This window comes from Thunnus albacares, chromosome 8 (genome assembly GCF_914725855.1).
Source record: "Thunnus albacares chromosome 8, fThuAlb1.1, whole genome shotgun sequence".
Classification (NCBI taxonomy): Eukaryota; Metazoa; Chordata; class Actinopteri; order Scombriformes; family Scombridae; genus Thunnus; species Thunnus albacares.
This window is the reverse complement of record NC_058113.1, coordinates 24,201,159-24,222,545: the sequence shown is the minus strand read 5'-3', so window position 1 is coordinate 24,222,545 and position 21,387 is coordinate 24,201,159. Positions and strand designations below refer to the sequence as shown.

Here is a 21,387-nt window from a genome sequence, read left to right as displayed (position 1 = left end):
GTTTAGTTGTAGTCAAGTGGTAATGTGTTCAAAGGATTGTAAGTCAGTGTAAGAGTTATAGCAGGTTCTGGTTTTGAGTTTTGGTGTAGTGGTGATGCCCTTTTGTTTACAGTTGGATCAGGGATATTGCATTTAGGTCAAGCAGACATGGACTGGGTGTTCCCTATTGACGTGATGCACTCCCTGGGGCCTGGCATAAAGGCCAAACTAAAGTAATGAAATCATTCAGTGTTAAGGATCTTGGCAAATAAAGGGCGCCCATATACTCCAAAGATTTACCATTCATTTCTCTTGGAAAACATGGGAGTGGGGAACAAGAGAGTGAAAAAAGAGAGAGTGGGAGGTGAGGGAGAGCTCCGTCCGATGGAGCCAGGGTAAGAATTTATGGTCAGGAAGAGAGATGAATGTGTAATTTACGGTGCATACTCTACCATTCCCCCTGCCCTCCCCTTTGGTAATGAGAAACGGCTGTTTTGTTGTAGGGCCAAGGCATGGTATACCCCCTCCCTTCTGGCTATGACACACCATTAGTTTTTATTTCTGTCTCTGCTTTTACGACCCCTGCCCAGGCGCCAGCATTTGGCCTGAGATCGGAACCATCACACCATCTAAGCTCTTCCACCTCCCAAGATGGCCTCCTGTAGCCTGCGGAAGACCATGCCATAACTACAGAGGGCACACAGCTGGAGATGGATAGCATCACACTCCCAGCAGAGTATTTTTTTTTTTCCGGATGTTTTTAAGTTTTGATTGGGTTCAGGTCAGGGAGTAAGAGATGGATACTTATGGAACAAATTTTCCCCATAAAATTATGAAGGCAGCTCTACTGTGAAAAACACTGACACAAATTGTCATGACATTCCTAATTTACCAAGACGGACCTCCCTTAATTTGTATTTGCTTAGTCTGTAATATGAATTAATGACTGCTGTCACTGTTTTATCCAAAACAGATTGATGATTGCGTTATCCTCTTAAAGAATTATTCTGGTTTGTTGCAAATTGGGTCTTATTTTGAAAGTTTTGCCATTATTTCTATTGGTTATATAATTCTATCTCTTAAAGTAATTACTGATATTTGAAAACATAGCAACGTCACAACAGTGATGACTGTCTGGGCAGAAACACAAACAGTCAGACAATAAGAGAGATTGAAAACAAGCCACCAGTTTAGCCTGATTATCAAAAGTTTCTTAACCAATTTATTTGGAAATAAAACCAAAAGTGTCCACCCAAAATGTCACTAATAATTTCTCCTTTCACAGGAAAATTGTGCACACACAGGTCAAAGCTAGACCAAGAAATGTGTAAAGTGTGATAGATTTTAGCGACAGTTTAGGTCATAATTCTACAATTTATCTTTCTTTTCCAATGAAGTTTGGCAAACCTGGAGGTTTGTTTAAAACAGGTTGTGTTTCTTACCTGTCTGACTCACTAGCTTTCCAGATCTCAACAATTAACTTAAGTGCAATGTGACCATAACCAACAGAAAAAAATGCCAAAACTACGAAAAAGTTTTGACATTTTTCAAGTCATCATAAGAATTAGTCCTTCTGTGTAAAACATGTCATCATTAGAGAAGATATACAGTATCCATGTAGTACAGACTTTCAACACCATAAAAGAATGGAACCTCAGAAAAGTAAATTGTAGATCACTTGCAGACAAAATAAAACAGACTAGTTGCAAAATCAGTGTATGACTGAAGTTTTATCAGCTTCATCTGAACTTTTATTTAGGCTTTCACAGAATAAGCTATACATGATGATATTAATACTTATTTTCTTTGCTGATAAACACAATTTGACATATTCAGCATTACAATCCATAGTATGAATGAATAATGTAGCGTGTAACTTCTCCTGAAACTAATATCTTGTGTAAAGCAAACAGACCCCATGGAAAACATTTCTCTGTAATCTGCAATGCCATGAAGCCAGAGTATAAATGTGTAAAATGCAACAATTGTTTTGAAACTTGAGCAGTAGGAAACATTATGGTTGTGCAAAATCTTCAGACCCTGTTGCAAACATACATGATTACTGAGCAGCTCATGATTTGATGGCTTATATAATAATCAGTGGCTTGTAGTTACTGCATATTCGATATATCACTGTGCATTTACATTTTGTTCCTCTTGTTTTCCAGACCCCATTCCTTCAATCTATGAGACCAATATTAACACACATGTGCAAACGTAAACACACATGTACAAACAACTAACCTCCATCGACAAACAACTTGGTTTCGTGCAGAAATGCATACAAAGTACACAAACAAGCAGACTTTAAGTAGAGACAAACACACACACGCATACGCTTGCATGCACAAAGGCACGCACATGCAACCTTGTACCCATGCAAATAATCATGTGTTATTATTCCTCATTTTCTGTGCAGAGTTATTTCTGATACAAACACCAACATTTGATTTGAAACAAACAACTAAGCTATCAAATAGCAAATGTTTGTGTCAGGACACTGGAGAAGGATATGAGCTGAGCTCCCAGTAATCCCCCTCTACATCTTCTCTTAGGCTTGTTTTGTAACAGATTCCCTCCTCAAAATATATAGAAGACCTTCTGTCCTCAGCAACCACAAATGAGTTCCAGTGCCTTTCTTTTTGTTTCATCTAACAATAGGAAATAAAGGTACAAAGACTTAATACTATTCATTGTCTTTACATCACGTACAGCGGCTGTTGAGAAAATCCATGTGCCACCTCTCACAAACACGAAACCAAATGAAGAACAGATTGTGATTAAAATCAGGCTGGAACAAAATACATCATAGACCAGAGAAGAGACCCTTCATTCATTATCAGGCTTCCAGCTTGAATGCTGCATTTGAAACACAGGATCTGTTCTTAGTTCAAGAGTGACATAGGTCGGTTCATGACACGAACCAAGCTGAACCACAGTCTTCGACGTGGCTTTGCTGTCCAACAGTGATCCCTCATAGTGGAATGAAAGTCAACAAGTCGTTCTGAGTACCACTAAGACACCAGTCTCTTCCAGATATGGTCATCTATTCAAAAAGCTTTGGGAAGCCTTTTGTGTTGCAGCAATCCTCCAGTTCTCTTTGCGCATTGTCTACAATGCATAGCAGCATTAATCCATTCCTTCATCACTTTGATTTTTGTCAAGTTCTTTATGTATGGCTGGTGCTGCTGGGTGAGGCAGTGTCTCTGTTTTTCTCTCAGCCTCATCCAGCAGGCATTCGAGTTTAGGTGACAGAGCTGGTTGTAATGCTGGCAGCAGTGGTGGTCCTGCTCTGGCCTTTTCTCTTCTTCCCCCCTCCTCCTCCTCCTCCTCCTCCTGCTCCTCCTCCTCCTCCTCCTGCTCCCCCTCCTCCTCCTCCTGCTCCCCCTCCTCCTTTACCACCGTCTTTGCCCTCTCGTCCTCGTCCACGCACATTCTCCCTCTCTCTCCTGTTTGTATCATCTTGTCGGTCTCCCTTATTCTTCCTCTCTGAAATGAGAAAAATGTAGAGAACGTGATTAATAGGTTGTATAATTATTCAAATAAACTCTTGTAAGACATCTGTCATCATCGGATGTATATGTGGAAGTGCCTCCGCTTGGCTAAACAAAATTACAAACATGGATTCCTGAGAGATGAGAGTGGATGATAAGAAATGCGTGTTGAATCAGGACTTGTGGTTGTGTGGTTTTTAATGCAGGTAAGATAAGTGTAAACAATGCACATTCAATCCAGGATTATTCATAAATGCCAGCATGATCTACAGCAGCGTCCAGTGTGATACAAGGGGCAGACAAAAAATAATGAAACTTAACAGGACAAAATAATGCATCTAAACATTTGGTTTTTAGCCATGTTAGGAGCGTGGCTTTATGGATGCGAATGTCAGGCTTTTGGTCGGTCCACCACTTTGGTCTAGAGTGAAATATCTCAACAACTGTTGGATGAGTTACCACAATATTTATGGTCCCCAGAAAGAAACAAAGACTTTGGTGATCATCTGACTTTTCCCTCTAGCGCCATCATGAAGTTCACATTTGTGGTTTTGAGTGAAATAGCTCAACAACTATTGGTTGGATTGCCTGGAATTTTGGTACAACTATTCATATTCCCCTCAGGATGATTTGTAATAACACTGATGATGCCTTGACTTTTCATCTAGCGCCATCATTAGGTCAAAGTTATAATTTGTACAATACTGCTGTGCCTGAATACAGCCTTACAGAGCTGCTAGTGAGGCTGTGGGCTGTTAAGTCTTGCTACTCACACCCTTGGTTCACTAAACACGCAGATAAATGTCCGCCCACCCTCTCTCCACTGGTATTCTTGTATTAGGATTCACACCTATCGTATGTATGTCTCTTGGGAGAACTCTCTTCAGTTGAACCGCCACTCAGCAACGAACAGCCAACTTGGATCACCTTAATCACCAAGAAAATCATTCTGCTCAATTGGAAAAATAGACACAACCTCCCAGCATTCCAGTGACTTCACCTACTATCTGAACACATCACAATGGAAAGACTCAAAGCAATAACAAACTAGAAATACTGCCCTGCAGTTGTATGCCTCCGCCAACCAGTCAAGTTGCAGTTTACATGTCTGTCCAGACTCATAATATTTGTAGTTAAGACTTTGGAGGAATTCAATAAAAGGTATTAAGTGTATTTTCTGGTGAAATGGAAGTTATCACTATACTGACGTGTATGATTCCAGTGAATAATTTCCAATGAGAAACATGTTGTCTTCTCTTAGAGACTATTTTGATATAAAATGTTTTGTCCATTTTGTCCTATTAGACATGTGTGTGAAACTTTGTCATAATTAGCATATGAAAACAAAACACGTTTTTGAGGTCACGTTGACCTTGACCTTTGACCTTTGACCACCAAAGTCTAATTTAATGAAATTCCCTTCAGGCATTCCTGAAATACGGCGTTAACGCGAATGGGAGAATACGGACATATGGACAACCTGAAAACATAATGCCTCTGGCCATGGCTGTCACTGGCATGGAGGTGTAAAAACCAAGTTGACCAGTTTAATTGTCATTAGATGCCATTGACCCCACTCATCAGTTCTATAGACTTACCAGTGTAAGTACAAACACATACAGTGCACTCACTCACTCACTCACTCACTCACTCACTCACAGTCATATGCAATGCCTCAAATAACAACCTCCCCCATTTGCTGGTGAAACCACTAACTCTGCCCACACCAACCATACATCAAGTCTACTGCCCTACCAGACAGACTTAATTCTGATTTAAAAAAAAAAAAAAAGATACCATCCACATCCTTGCGAGATGAACCTCCACTACATACAATTACCACTGACATGTAAACCTTAACCCATTACACTCTCATTGTTTCCTCCTGTATACACACACATGCATGTATATGTATATATATATATCTTTTCAACCAACAAGCTTAGCAACTATTATTTAAAGCTACTATTGCTATTTAATTACATTGTTTTGTTTTGTTTGCTTAGTTTTAACTAAGTACTTGCTTGCTTTTTGTTATTTTTATTATTACTATTACCCATTGTTGTTGTTGTTGCTGTTATTGTATGTTATTAGCAACATAATTACATGAATTATTATCGTTATTACTATTGTTCTTGATTTGTCCACATATAGAGATATATTTCTCTCTCTTTCCTCCTCCTCTTTCTTTTTATTTTTATTTATGTATTGAATTTATTAATTAACTCATGTATTTATTTATTTTGTAATAATTATTCTATTTATTTACTATTTATTTACAGTCTCCACAATGTGCTACAATAGCCTAAGGAGGGAGCAGGGTGAGTGCCTCCAGCTGGGAGAAAAACAAACAAACAAACAAATAAAAAAACAAAAAAAAGCAAACCACTAAACACTTACCACTCTGTTCTGACAGAGCTGGCTCACACTGAGAGGTTTGGGAGCTGGTTCTGAAAGGGACCATATGATCTGCAAACAGACCAGCACCCTCCTAAAGGTTGTGGTGCGGCCCTAAGCAGACCAGTGTGTGGTGTGTGACCAGCAGGTTCAACCTAGCTGACCTCTACACCTGAGCCCTTGCAGCCCCTCTGATTCCAATGATGGTGCCCAACACTGCTACAATCCTGATTTATTTTTGTTTCTCCTCTCTCCTCTTTTATTTTTGTTTACAGTTATTTTTACTTCCCTCTTATTTCCATTTCTTAATTGATTTTTAATTTAATAACATCATTCCTTAATCTTCCTTCTTGCCTCTTCCATTTTTTTTCCGTTGTTGTAGATACATACACACACTTGCCCCGAACAAGCGACCCCAGCGATAACTGGCTGACATTATTATAATATTTTTTGTTATTAGTATGGTGATTTTTGTACTATAATTTGTTTAGTTTTTGTTTGTTTTGTTGGGTATTGTCTAGTTCTTGTTATATTTTCTCACTTCACATCCCTACCTCTGTTGTGTGTTTATGCACTATTCATCATCATAAAAAAGGATTCACACCTGTCACACATTTCAAGAGTATAATTGCGCTCTAAATACAAACATCCATCAAGTCACTGTTAATGTGCACACATGACCTGTTCAGAAAAGGAAAAAGTTTAGTTCTGCGGCTGATTTGAAAACGCAGCAGATGTACACACTGTAAGAGCTCTCAGGACAGTCATGTGACACAAATTTCTGTCACATAAGTCACGTTAAAAATCACTTTAGGCATAATGAGTTAAACATTGTCAAGGGCCCAATAATGTCCCATAAGGACATGAAGCGCTGCCACAAAGTGGAAATAGGCATTATGTCTAATATCAGATGACCATTGTTTAGGCTGCACTCAAAACTATTCGGTTTTGTATATTGGAGGCAGGGTAGTTACAATGGAGGATGTTTGTTATGAACTTGCGCGTTGAGAGTTTCTGCACATCCTGGAAACTGAGTGAACACGTGCCAAGGGCTGGACAGTGTTCACTACTACAGTTGACAACAGCAAGGCTTATGGCGCCACCATGTTTGTCTACTGCTGTGCAGTAATAACTGTAGGTCTGTGTTTATTTCCCTACCAGCATTTTTAAACTTGTTGTACAAACAGTTATGATTCTTTGGTTTAAGCGCAAAGTAGAAAAGAAAAAGCCCAAAGGTATAGTATTTCTCAACACAACCAGTGAAAATCATTATATGGTGATGAAGTACATTCATAGAAGTCAAATGTGGACAGACCTAACACAAAAACATTTATTCTCCGCAGTCCCATCCCCCTCAACTGAAAACTGGAAGGCTCCGTCCCACACAGTAATGCATAAACAGGAATAACTCTGAATCATTTTTGAGCCATTAGTACCAAAATGATAAAAACATCACTGCTGAGGTCATTGGTTAGTTGGTTCCATGGTTGGCTCGTGTCATATGAAGGTTTTATGTCCAGCATGCTCAGTGTTTATGTGTTGTCTTGAATCAATAAACACATTTCTGACCATTTTTGGCCACTATTCAAACAAGCACTTAATACTGAGCAGTAATAGTTTCAAAATCAATGAGGCACGATGAAGGAGAGAGGAGCCTGAGTGAAGTAAAGGGTCCTTACACACACTCTGTAACATCTGAGCTGATGTGCTTACTGTGTAAGGACTTAATTACTTCTCTAACAAATCACTAATGGAGCCAGGAGAGGGGGACTCCATCAGTTTATGACAGCCCTGATTGCACCTCCTCTCCATCCAAGCTAAACAATTTTGCCTGACAAATGCAATAACACATCCAAAAAATTCTGTTTTCGCGTGAGACCCTTTTGTGGAACTTCAGGAAAAGGGGAAAAAATTTGCAGCCAAATCAACACAAAGCGTGAGCTCTGCAGACCACTAAATCACTAATGTTATACAAGGTCTGCCCCCTGTGTTTTATATAGCCAGCCTGCCAGCCAACTCCCACAGATGAATCCAAAGCTGAGCTCTTTTTGCACGGAGCGAGTTTACCCACATGAACTGGTTCACCAGAGTCATGGTACCATCACCCATGAATTACCTCACAGAGGAAAATTTATTTCCGTGCATTTTGGCAGGAAAGTGTGTCTTATTTTTATACAAACTTATTTAGCCGTGTTAGCAGCGTAAGAGAAAAAAGTAGTTTTTTAAAATTCCTGCTTTATCTTGAATGGTAGACCATTTCCGTACCACAAATTTTCTATTCACGTCAGGTGACACCTCACACATTTCTGACATGACCTATCTTTGTTCCAAGTGCAGAAATTTGGCAGTCAACTTAGCAGTTTTTAGAGGGCAGTTTATAATATTTCAATGCTAATTATTCTTCTGATCCCAAGGCTGAAATTCTTTCCAGGAAGCAGGCGTCAGACAGAGTAAATTCACTTCTCATTTCTCAAATTGTGCTGTCACAGCCTGTTCACCAAAGAGCCTGCTCCTTACTGAGAAAGTACAAGCCGTGTCAGCCTCCTTCCCACTAGACATGACCACAGATCTATATGGGACAATGTCAGATCATGTTCTGTTCTTTAAACTCAGAGCCCTAAAGAAATTGTAGTAGAGGATGCTGGAATACGCAAGCCTCCTCCATGTTTACTCACATATATCCAGACATATCATCTGTTACATGTACATGTTGCAACATCTGTACAGTTGCCAACACTGTGAAATATTGTTACGCAATGCTCCTGCTGTGCCCCAAAATCCCCTAAGCGTGCCACTGTCCAATAAAGTTCTTAAATACTGCTTGTTTAGAGTTCTCTTAGTCCTTGTAAATAAGTGTAAGTTTCCAGCTTTGATTGAACTTGGCACATTATACAAAACAGGTTAGTATCTGGTGACATTTGGAGAGAAAGAAATTTGCTCACAACTCTTCATTAGTAATAATTCCTTTGCGGTTCAAGAGAACAAACCCAATAACTTCAATTAATAGTGATTAACAACAGCTCCACTCGTATTTCTGTGTTTCGTAAGGTTTATGATTCCAGCACCACTGCTGGTAAATATTTGATTTCTTTGCTTCAATAAGGACAAAACATATAAAAGCAAATAACCAGGATCATTGCTGTTTTTGTTACACTTTTCATCCAATAAACTCTGGACCAACAGGCCAGATCCGTCATTTATAAGCCTTAGCTGCGAATGAGGCCAAGAGCGACTAATAAGCTGTTATGAAAGTTGATAATGGCCATTGACTGGTGAGAATGACTGTTAACCTGCTGGAGAGCAAGCTGCTGTGTGGATGATAAGAGCCCAAGCAAACATGTCATGGTCGTGTAAACCTCACGCTTCAACGGTCTTCAGAACAAATAGCTCTCTCTAGCTCTGATCCCTGTCCAGCTTCGCAGTGCGTAATGTCCGCCCTTCATCTGCTTGGCTCGTAGATGGAGTTTATTGTTTACACGCTGAGAAGTCAAGAGATTCTGTATCCTTCTGTGAGCTCAGCCAAACCAAACCCAATCAACACGCTGCGGGTCACAGACACACTGGCGGGAATGCGGGCCTTTGGATGTTGAGTAATAGTTCCATCAGTCATCATATTAACTGATGGAGGCATTTCATGAGGCACATAAAGCTTAATGCTTGTTCATCTGTTATCTGAATACTGTCATCGGAGTACATTAAATACTTGGCAGTTATTAACTGCACTTTATAATTAGTTGTCCCTAGTATCTGTTATTTCCTACTCAATGTACATATCTGTGTATTTCTGTTTACCTTTCGCACAGGGTGTCTTGGGCACGACGCACTTTTTTCTCTCTGTCTGTGGAGTGCAGGTCTGTGAGGGTACAAAGGCCGGGGAGGTGTCCGGGCTGTGGACCGGTGGAAGGGGTACACGAACCCTAGACTGTGAGCCTTTCTTAAATCCACATGTTTTATTCTTCTTCATACAGGAACCCCATTGGCTCCACTCGCCCAGTTCGCACTCTGCAGCACGCTGACCTAGAAAAAAAAGGGGACAAAGAGTAAAGTAGTGAGTGAGTCGTCCACAGCTCCAACATCTCACATTTGTTTTGCAGCCTTGCTGTCTGCTTTTTACAGCTCAGCAGTTTTAGCTGAGGCTAATGAGTTTAAGTAATTTCTAAATCTGCAAACAATTTTAGCTCTGTCCTTCTCTAGAGAGAATGGACAGAGGCAGTTGCTATAAATCTGAAAATATACAAAAACTTAGGGCTATCAAGTATTCTGTGCTCAAGACAAAGGCTACTTTTTAGGGCCACATGTATATTCTCTGGGGACCAGCAGGGTCAGTTTAGAGGAACAGCGAGTGAAGCCAAAAATTCATTTCAGGGCTCCAGGTTTTTGCAGATCTGAGCCAAGACGCCTGGGTTAATGCTGTCGTTTCTAACTTATGACAGAATTATTTTCAACAGAAAGAAAAAGAACAGAAAAGGAAGCTCCAGAGATCTTGTTATTTTTCTGAAGAGTTCACTTCCAGACAGCTGAACATAGCTGGCTCCTCAGATGAGGTGATGAATATAATAAAGGCTCATTCAACATGTGGCTCAAACCTATGAGCTGCTACATTATAGCAGGTAGCTTAAAAGATGCTGCAGTTTCTAAATGCTGGAAGGTTAAAGGTCACTTACCGACGCACTCCATGGTCTCATTGATGGTGCGGTGGCCAGGAGGGCAGCTGACATAACATCGCCCACTGTGTGAATACAAGCCCTCCTTACATTTTGTGCAAAAATTGCGATTGAAACACGCTTCACAATTGTCTATTTTACATTCTGTAAAACACAGGGGAGAAAAAAAGAGAGGATAAAATCATTTCAAAGTCACATTGATTCCGGTGAAGTATTGCTTTTGTTCATTTCATTGGCTTTAAAGTCTCATTCTTGTTCAGGAAATTTTCTGGTTAATACACAGAATCTGGAATATTCACTGTGATTTGGCTGAAAAATAGCAAATGGCTCTCCAGAGAAAGGACAAGAGGAACTTGAATTTTATTTCCTCTGAGAGATTTATTACTGATTAAACAACACGGGATCTATTTAGGGGAATATTTCACGAGCAACACTCTTCTCTTAAAAACATATGCACCACAGGCCTTGTTTTTTTGGAAAGTGGGTGTTAATGAGTCCAGCCAGTGTATCGCTTCAGTGGGTTTCTCAAGAGTGGGTCTCTCCACACTTCAGACTCATTAAAATCTCTGACTCCCCAGTCTAACAAACAACTTCTTGAAATATGGATAATTACAAACATAGGGGGATAAAAACCAGACATCTTAAAAGACTCCCAAAAGCTTTGGTCTCATCTTGAAAGGCACTTCCTTATTCTGACCATTCACTACATCTGAATCAACTCTCCCTGGACAAAAAAAGTGGAGAAAGATGGAAATCTATAAATTTGTGTCAATATTCTATATGGGAAACATATTCAGATCTAGACTCATTTTGCTCATGTGGGCTGAACTTAAGAATGTCTTTGCAGCTGGTTGAATGCCAAGGTCAGAAATGATCTAACACTGAATCCTCACTGGGACCTTAATGTTCTTGCCTCCTGCTCCCAATTACTATTTTTAAGCCCTTGACAGCTAAATTGACAGTACTGACGTTTGCAGCGCTATAATGTAAGACAAATGTTACTAACAAGACATTCTAGGATGACATGTATAAAGTCAGATGATTGTATAATAACCCAGGTTAGCCACTGAGGGCCTCTGAAAAGAATTTGCAGAGAATATTCAGCCCTCTCTGCAGCAAATGAGAGAGCACTGTATTGAAATAATGTAAAAGCAAATTGCAAATTGCAACTTTTAAATAAATTTATTGTTTAAGATATGTTTCAATTCATTTTTGAGTGCCTAAATTTTCCTTGTGAAAATGCAAAACTTCAAATTCCAAGAAACAATACTGTCATTTCTGGTACACCAAACTTCACAGAGAAAATAAAATCAGTGACTCGAATTGTGTTGTATGCAGAAATTCCCAAATAAAACTATGTCAATCTGAAAGCAATCTACCTCGCAGTATGAGGGATTGTAAAAGTACACCATCATTATAATCATAAAATCACAGTTCCACTTTTCTAAATCTGAAATGTCAAAATCTGAAAATATTACATCATCATCAGAGTTAAGAGTTTTCTCTGCATTGGGAATGTAACCATTGGATAAAACATTATTTGGTGCATCTGACAGATATTATGTGATGTAGACAGTCAAGCAAAAATCTTGAGAGAAGAGAATAGCCTGCATTTTTCTTCCCATAGCAGAATAATCACTACAGGCTGCTGGACATTGTAGGTGCCCACCAAATATCTACACCTGCAACTATCTTGAAGCAATGAATAACATTAAACAATCAGAGAGAGAGCTTGGGGCAATAACATACAGTATAAGTCCAAAATTCTGTGGTATGAATGGTAGTAACAGTCAGCTAACAAAGTACTTACTGCATAATTTCTTAACACATGTTGTTTTTCAAAGACTGATAAGCAAATAAGCAAAAACCTTTTACTTGGTTACTCACTTACAAACTTCAGAGGCTACATATAGCCTGTATATGGTACAGTAAGGGTGTATCAGAATAAAAAGTGTGTAAAAGTGAAAGCATAACAAACATGGATTGTGGCCTGGCATGAACCCTGCACATGAGGGCCAAATAAAAAACACAGACATCCTCTCAAAAACAGACAAACAACAATGCATTAGAAATGTTTTTGTTGGGATTTTGTTCCAATCCTGTTTTCTGCCCACGCATAAGGAGAAACAGACAACAGACTGAGGTGCTGGCACTCCTCTGCTAAAAGTATGGGCCTGGTGCCACCAGAACCAACTAAGTAAGTTTTGTAAGTGCTGTGAGTGTGGCCACCTTTCACCCACCTTCCAAATGAGCCTAACCTGCTTATAACCATAATGAAGACCAATTCAATTAAAAATTGGACTGACTTTCTACTAGTTCAGCAAATAATTTTCTGTATCATCTGTGCCCATTTGCACAGGGAGAAGTAGCAGAAACTGAAGGATTTCATTAATTGGTCACTTATATCTATTGATTATTGGCCACTTGCCTCTTATTAGCATGTATTACTAATAAAGGAGTGCATCTTATGCACTCACAAACATGAAAAATAGCAGCACAGATTGATTTAAAGAAGATAAATCAGCACATGGGTGGGTGTTAAAGGGTGTGCCAAAAGTAGATGAATACTTTGGTCCTTGTTATACATGAAAGGTAGTGTAGCTATGTGGAAATATACAGATGAGATACACAAGACAAAAAACTAGTAGGGTATCCCTGCATTCCTCTAAATACTCACGTATTGTACATAAACACGAGCTGATGAACCAAAAATAAACAGATTGTTTACACTTTCAGTCGAGTGGATTTTTACAGAGTAGACTGTTACCAGAGTTATCTTGAGCCTGCATGTGTTTGGAAGATTCCAGATGTTATCTACAAATTCAATATGCCCACTGCAACATCTTGTTGATGTTCCAGGGACACTTGCAATATCCCATGGTCTAGAGTCTTCTATAACACAAAGCAAAACTCACGGGTGCATCTGTTGTTGCCTTCTGGGTTCCTCATGCCAAAGTATCCCATGGGGCAGGAGGCGAGGCACACGCCTATCTGACGGATGTCATTGCGCTCCAGGAAGATGAAGAGCTTGGGCTTACATTTAATGCAGCCATTATACTCAGAGCATCTCTCACAGCCTTTGGGGCAAGATGGTGGCCCCTCAGTACTAACTGTTGGAAAAATTAGGTAAACAGAAAGAAGGGAACAGTCAGGTTGAGGTAGACAACAGAACAGCATGTTGTACCATCACATAAAAAGATAGATTGTTTCCAGCCAGATATGAATTTTAATGAGGAAATTAAAAAGGGAATGTGTCAACATTCTGCCCATGAGAACAACATCAGGCAACTTTAATATTTTGCTGGCATCTCCACAAATCCAGCCGTAAACCTGCCAGCACTTTATCACTCCAACAAGCAGGGGTTAATGCTTGCAGCTCTAACCGGGGGCCAGGCCAAACATCTTTGTTTGAACAGTTACTCACTGTTTACTTCAAACTGCTTGCCGGAGATCCTTAACAGATTTTCATTTGGAGAAACCCGGGTAATTGAGGTTGACATCCGAGCAAGAGCCAGTCAAAATCAAGCGACTAACATCACAAAGGGTCTCCACCGGGGTCAGTCAGAAATTATCTGGGCATCAGAAAACTGCAATAGGATGGATGTGGGCAAGAATCGAATACTGTAAGTGCAAAGCCAGTGTTGTTCGATAGTGATATGAACCAGCAAGTAACCCCTGTCAGAAAATGCACTACAGATGAATTTACACTTCACTTCCTTGTAATCCCAGGCTCCGACATTAATCCAATTCCCTCATCTTCCAAAAAGGCAAAGAAATTGTGCACCCAGCCAGTAATCTAAATAATTTCTAGGAAAAGTGTGTCAAAGTGCACATCTCTTTTCTAGGAGCCATTCAGAGACAAAACCACAGTCGTCAGAATTGATTTACAGTCCTGTACTGTATCAGCTCTAAATATAAATACTCTCACACAGCCATCCATCTGCCGTTCTGCCTCCCAGAGATAAGTCAGATGGTAAAAGCGTTAAAAGGGTTCGCCCATGAACAGATTATACCATGCATGAGTCACGGTAACCTAAAATGCAGCAATTACAGCCAGGTCTTATTACTCACTAATAATGATAAAGGTAATAGATTCTGGGGAGTAAAATTGAACCACAGTATAGGGGAGGGTATAAAATCATAGAACCTGGTTTAAACTGTTTGAAAAAGAGACAGTTTTTGCTGTGTAGAGCATGAGGAGCAATACCAGCTTCTCTCCTCTCTGATTGTTTCAGTTTGATCTCTGCATGACACTGAATTCATTCAGAGAGAGAACACAAAAAGCCCGCAGGGAGGAAAACAAGTCGCTCTGTCGTCAGCTATTTGCCTACCAGGATGGGCGGTTGAAGAAAACACTGAATCTGATGACATTTAAGATGCAAAAGCTGTAAATCAAGAGGTGTTAACCGCAAAACCATTCCATAGCTGGAGGGGGAAAGCTTCAAATGACTGTGACGCAGTAGAGGGCGCTCATGTATATGGTGAGTGACCCAAATCCCTCTGCCCTCATCACAATGGCACAAGACAAACTGTATCAGCATTTACTGTCATTTCACATATACATGTATATGTGACTGCATATACTGTAAAAATATTCCATTTTTATGACACAAACAACACTTCTTCTTCCCACTATGTGTGACTTTAATAACACCACATCTGTTACTGTGGCCAGTCTTGGTATTATATGAATTCTGGTTCGCAGAGGTTGGGCTGAGGCTGGCATAGACTGAAAGCTCCTCGTGTGTAAAGGAAGAATTATTTCAAAGCTGACAGTAACACCAGCACTGAGGCTCTGAGGCTGGAGATATACTACAAGTAGGCCTGAGCACCATCTTTGTGGTTGCGTGAGGTCAGAAAAATGCTTACAACAACACAGGCAGCACGGTCCAATTGAGAGCTTAGAACTGTCAGGTACTCATTCCATTATGTGCCCACAGAGCCAGACACAAAAAGAGCAATGGCTTTGAGGGCGAATCCATCAAACCCCCCTCTATAAACAATCCTAATACCCATAAAAGTTTTACATAAACTGAGAGAGGCATAATCTTAAAAAGTGGAAGAAAGACGAGCCATTCAGGGGAAACACTGAACCTAACATAACCTGCCTAGGAAAAACAAATACAAATGATGAGAAAATAAACAAAATAAAATGTTATCTTTACTTTGCTTGTTAAATGTTTATAAGACATCCACCACTGTGACTCAGACCACAGAAACGAAAGACAGCAGGCTGAAGAGGAAGAAAAAAAAAAAGAGATCAAAACACACTGAGAAAGAGAAAAATCTGGGGAACTCACCCCGTCTCTGCCTTCTCGCCTTAGAGAGCTTCAGAGCATCGCTGTGACCCATGGAGCTGAGAAAGACCATTGCCAGCGCCACCAGTCCCAGCTGCATAGTCCCTGTTGCCTTCCCGGCCACGCAGGGTCCCCCCCTGCAACCAGATGGATCAGGTGGGGGGGCCCCCTTCCTCTGTGGGACAGGTGGATCCCTCTGCTTCTGGGACTGATGATCCCTCCTCTCTGCTCTGGCACTGCTCTCTTTCTCTGCCTGTCTCTCCCTTCTCCCCCCCCCCCCCTCTGTCTTTCTGTATCTTTCACTCTAGTGGCTGCTACGTTCGTAAGTCTGTGTAGTGGAGGGTGATTCTGCGGTTGTAAGTCCAAACAAGCCCGAGGCACAACAAGCCATCATGCTGGTGGTAGTACTGGCAAAGGGAGTAGACAGAGCGGGATTGGAGGATGGTGAAGGAGGGTGTTGGGGCTGTGCAGAGGATGAAGAGGAGGAGAAAATGGAGAGGAGATTGTCGAACTTCTGGTGGTTCAACCCATGAAGCTTGGGGTGGGCTGGCAGGGAAGCAGGAAACCCGCTCTCCAAGGAGGTTTTGTTGTCAGCGAGTGCCTGAGCTCACACGCATGTGTCTTATTAAAGATGCTTTGAGGAGGCACTAAAATATGGATGCAGGTTCTTGACTACAGTATGTGTGACAACACATATGCTTGTGCCAGGACCTGCTGAGGGGAAAAAAAGGAGCCAGAGAAGACAGAAAGATGGGGAACAGGTTTGGGAGAAGGGTTGTTGCAGGTTGAGAGGGTGAAAATTTTACCATGTACCATCAACAGTTATAACTTAATTTACACCTTCACCTTAGTAGTATTCAATTTTGCAACTTGGCAACATTTTTTTGGCCTGAACAACATTAATTCAAGTATGATACATAGTTTTAACATCGCAAATCTCTGCATTCCAAAGTACTAAACTCATGACTTGTTCATTCAAACGATCAGTCCTGGAACAAGGAAACATAAAAACCACAAACACTTTGGGGTCACGGCACTCCAAGCTGTATTTGGGCTTGGATGATAAATTGAGCATGTTTATCCTTTTGAAAATTCATTGTAGTCAACCCTCTCTGAGAAATGCAATGCACACATGGACTAAAGGACTTTGTAATATTTGGTGCTGAGATCTTTTTTAGATAGTGTCATGCGCTGCCTGTATTTACAGCTCTTGTGTGAACAGGACACATAGAACATGTTAGGATCTGAGCAATGGGAGGTCCTCCCTCGCAGCTTAATAAAGAAAAATAGGACCATATTTGGCTGCTGAGTTGGTTGTGGCTCTGAATCACACAAAGGACAATGCCATTTGGTGCATCTAAACATTCTAGCAGGAAGCATTACATTCCTTGTTAAAGTATAAATCAAAAGGGATGAAAAAAAATCAGATTTCACCATATTCTTGCAACATGGACTGACCCAAAACATTTTTAAATTAAGAGTTATGCTTGATACCCTTAATAACCTACAAACTTTAAAATGAGAATTGCATACATTTTTCATTTTGTTTCTATTGGTATGATTGATGACAAATTCTGATTTTTTTTTCACACCCAAATAATAATGACTAAAAATCTTCTATTGTGAGGAATGACAGTTGTGTTGCATTTCAGGGTTGAAATGAAGGAAAATGGGGTCCTTAAATAAAAAAGTGTTTTTATGAAATGAGTAACTATTTAATATGAGCTAAATGGAGTTTAGTAGAACTGCTGGTGACTAACGGAATCTGCCGTAACCTGTTGATGCAGAATGAGAAGAGGATGACAGACATATATGCATGCAAGATTTATCAATCAAGACTCAAATTCAATAAAACGAAGCTCTTTATTGCAGTCCAATAGCATGGCTTTACACTTCGGTTACTGTGGTCACCTAACAGAGGACAAGGATACTTGTAACTTCTCCTAATTGGGAAACATTTCAGACTCACCAGTAAGTTTATTTATGTCGTAAAACTTAATGACTCAAAATGTCACTGACACCTTTCAGATAAAGTCATATTTACAGGAAAGAGCCAAAAGGTTGGCGCAGCCGGTCTTTTGCACCACCTGTTTGTTACTTGAGAGATTGATGACGGAGAATGAGACATGCTAAGTCTCTGGATCGGACAGAACACAATCTTTCCAGCACTGAGTAACTCAAGACATGTGCCAGAGTCTCTGTCATATCCCAGTGATCCCACGACTCTGCACAACCTGCCAAAAGCTCACCTCAGCCCATCCGTATCTGCTCTCACACGCCATGGCGATAAGAGACAGGACTGGGCTGTTAACTTACTAAGAGATGAGGACTGAGAAAGTGATTGCTGTACTCTTAGTCCATCTGCCCTTTTGTTAACATGCCATATGACAAACAGTCGTCTCACCAGGCAACTGTGGTGCTACTGTGGCACCTGTGTATGTTTTAAAAATTCTTCCTCTGCTCCCTCATCCATTTAACTGGCACATGCAGTGTATGCCTTTCCTCACCATCAGCCACATTCAGCTGAGCCCAATGAAACTAAGCCCCGCTCATCAAATAGTCAGGAGATAAAATTGCCTCCTTTGTAAGTTCTAAGTTTGATCTATCAATTATTCAAGCACTGAAAGGGAGCTCCCACACTGGGAATTTATTGAACTCAAGAAGGTGCCACGACTCTGAGCTCAGAGTTACAAATGCAACCTGTCAATGAACTTTCTGCCCATGAATGAACCTACTGGCTTTTTGACACATATGTAAGAGCTGAGCAAAGATGATCATCATGCACATAACATGACAAAATGCCTCAATCACGCACAAACGTACTGAGAAGATTATAGAGAGCAGTAATGTCCTTTGTAATGCGCAACATGTCTGAGACACAGAGGGCAAAGAAAGTTTAAAACAGGCACAAACGTCCCAGATGTCGTTGTCATTACAGTAAATGTTTCTTTTTCCTCACATGGCAATAACCCCAATGATGTAGCCAACATTTCCCTGTTCCGCTGCAACATGTGGCCCCACACTAACCTCAAAACCCTCTTGTTTTCAAAATGAAATTATTTTTAAGTGGCATCTGTCACACAGACACCAAAAATGGAATTAGTGGTAAATTTTGGCTTTTAAATGTGCACATTTTGCTTCCCAGATTTGGCTGTTCGTGTGTGCATGGAACAAAATAATAGGAATTTGTGGGTGATTTCACCCAGTCATAGTGAGCATTCATGTTCAATTTATTTTGATATTTGTAAAATCCCTGATTTGCTAGCCAACCTAGACCACAATGAAAAACAGAAAGAGGATAGAGAAGAACATAAAGAGATGATGCAAAAGAAAAAAAGGGGGGAAAGGGGGATGAGGTGTTGACTGAGGCTATCACAAGAAAAACAGAGCAGGAGTCATCATCATCCTTATGCGTGCACCCATTCTCTCAACACCTTTTTAATCTAAATCTGCAGATGATAAGTAGCTTGTCCACCTCAGCTATCTGCACAGATGAGTGCGGAGCAATACCTGGCTGCACCACCAGAAGCCACAGAAGCCTCAGCCACTTTTGTAATCACTTCCTCTGCTCTGCGGCTTAATGGGAGCAGGGAGTGAGAGGTCAAATATGCAACAGTTGAAACAGCACTCAGAGCATAGAAGAGCATCACTGGTCTCTTCCTACAATCAAACCACTACCAGACTTTCTCTTTTTAAGTTTTCATTGTAGGACTGAAGCCTGCACAGCTCCAGAAGTCAGAGAGTTGGTCTTGTACAGCTCAGTGGAGTGCAGTTCAGCTTTGCCTTGGAAGCTGGCACACCGTGCTGGATTACAGCTGTTTGCACTGGACTGTTCTTAAGGGAGAAGGAAAATCAAGTGCAGATCTCCACTTGTCCCCAGTCAAGCATCTCTGCTGCCATGTCACTGTCCTGCTGTTTTTTTTTCTAAATCCCTACCTCCCCATCAAGCTGGGGAGACTAATATCAATATAGCTTCAGCAAGTGTGGCTTGTGCGTATGAAGATAGATAGTGAGAAGAAAAAGTAAACTCTATCACACACTAAAGTAGTTTATACATTATAAAGAAATCTTATAAAATAGAACCAATAATATTTATTCTGAGAATGAACACTCACTTGTGTTAAATAGTGTTAAATATTGTATTTTAAATGTGTTTAAGGAAAAATTACATAAATAGCATGACACTAAAAATGGGGCACTTAGAAAGTATATATCTTCAAACAGAGAAAATATGAATTATTATACTATATAATATTATCAATTTGCAAGATAAAATGAAAAATAGAAAATTAATAAAAGGATAGTGAGGCATAAAATATAATAATAATAATGATAATAAGATGAGGAGGAAGAAGAATAATTAATATTAACATATTACAATGAGAAAGTGTAATATTTTTTGAAGGCACAATGAAGTAGCCTAACTTTTACATAAACATATTTCGATATTCGTTGTAACAGAGTTTAATCTCAAATTAGGAAATCAGAATACAGGCTCAGTTATTTAAAAATAAATGTAAAAGGATCAACCCACCTGTGCATCGGAGTCCACGGATAATGCTTTTCATTGAGCGGTCGGGACTCAATTTCCTTTTTTATATGGGAAAATCCGTAACTTGTTTGGTCACAAAGAACTCCTCCTACAGGATACCCCCATGGAACTTTTCTCTGTCATTATTTAGAGAGACATATGATATTATATCTTTCACATCTGTCACAATTTCGAGGAAAGTCCTGGTAGGCTGTGTAGAGGAGGATGCAGAAGACAGAGAATGTGCAATGGATTAAAAATAAATTCCTCCAATAAAAGATTATATGCATAAAAATATAAATTCCGATGGAAACAGTCAGTCTGGCTCGTTTTTTTTTTTTTTTTTTCGTCTTCTTAAGTTAGGATGCGTGTTTGCACTGACGTTCCTGCGACTTTTAAAATCCACTTTGGAGCGTCGAACTGCATCCAACTCAGGCAAGTAGAGTCACACAGCCGTGATATTTGCATCAAAGCCCCAGCACTGCCAGCGGGCATTACAGGCCCCACCCCTCAAATTCTCACTGAGAGATGAAAAACCAGCGGTGGACTTGTGCAAGTGTAGCTGGTTAACAATTGTATGCAAATTCCCATTAATTACCTCATTTAAAAGGGCCTTCGTCCAGGAGAGAATACAAATAGATTCTACAGTGAGAAAGGAAAGTAAAGCCACCGAAAGAGCCAAAGAGTTACAAAGAAATTTCATTATTCCATCCCATTATACAAGAAAATATCTTTTTGAAATGCGTGAAAATAAACAGATTAACTTTTCATCATCAGTCTGATCCTATTTTAATTGCATAATGCAGTTAGACATTTGTCACATCTGGTTTAACAAACAACAATAAGCAGCAAAAGCAGATTAGGGTTATAAATATAACAGAATAAAACAATGTCATTCAACACACACCATGTCATTAGATCATTAGAGCAGTGGTCAGTGCATGAAATCCTGGAATATCAGGTACATAAAAATTATTTTTAAACCTACTTCAATTTTTATAAAGTGATTTTGGAACCCATATGAT

The 21,387-nt window shown here is 40.0% G+C and overlaps 1 protein-coding gene across 1 annotated transcript; it reads right to left on the bottom strand.

The window, feature by feature from the left end:
- Nucleotides 1-1,694: 1,694 nt before the first annotated feature.
- Nucleotides 1,695-20,842, bottom strand: rspo1 (R-spondin 1). The gene is made up of 6 exons (XM_044360451.1): nucleotides 20,366-20,842; nucleotides 15,835-16,542; nucleotides 13,450-13,644; nucleotides 10,535-10,678; nucleotides 9,663-9,887; nucleotides 1,695-3,468 (listed from the first exon to the last, which is right to left on the bottom strand). The coding sequence occupies exons 2-6, from the start codon at nucleotides 15,929-15,931 to the stop codon at nucleotides 3,224-3,226; spliced, it is 906 nt and encodes a 301-aa protein (XP_044216386.1). The 5' UTR covers nucleotides 15,932-16,542; nucleotides 20,366-20,842; the 3' UTR covers nucleotides 1,695-3,223.
- Nucleotides 20,843-21,387: the final 545 nt, after the last annotated feature.

What these genes read in the sequence shown, in the direction of transcription:
- rspo1 (XM_044360451.1), bottom strand. Translation starts at nt 15,931, where the DNA reads ATGCAGCTGGGACTGGTGGCGCTGGCAATGGTCTTTCTCAGCTCCATG. An exon ending in GGCGAGAAGGCAGAGACGGG is followed by an intron (nt 13,645 to 15,834) that starts GTGAGTTCCCCA and finishes TTTTTCCAACAG; the next exon opens with TTAGTACTGAGGGGCCACCA. An exon ending in AGGCAACAACAGATGCACCC is followed by an intron (nt 10,679 to 13,449) that starts GTGAGTTTTGCT and finishes TGTGTTTTACAG; the next exon opens with AATGTAAAATAGACAATTGT.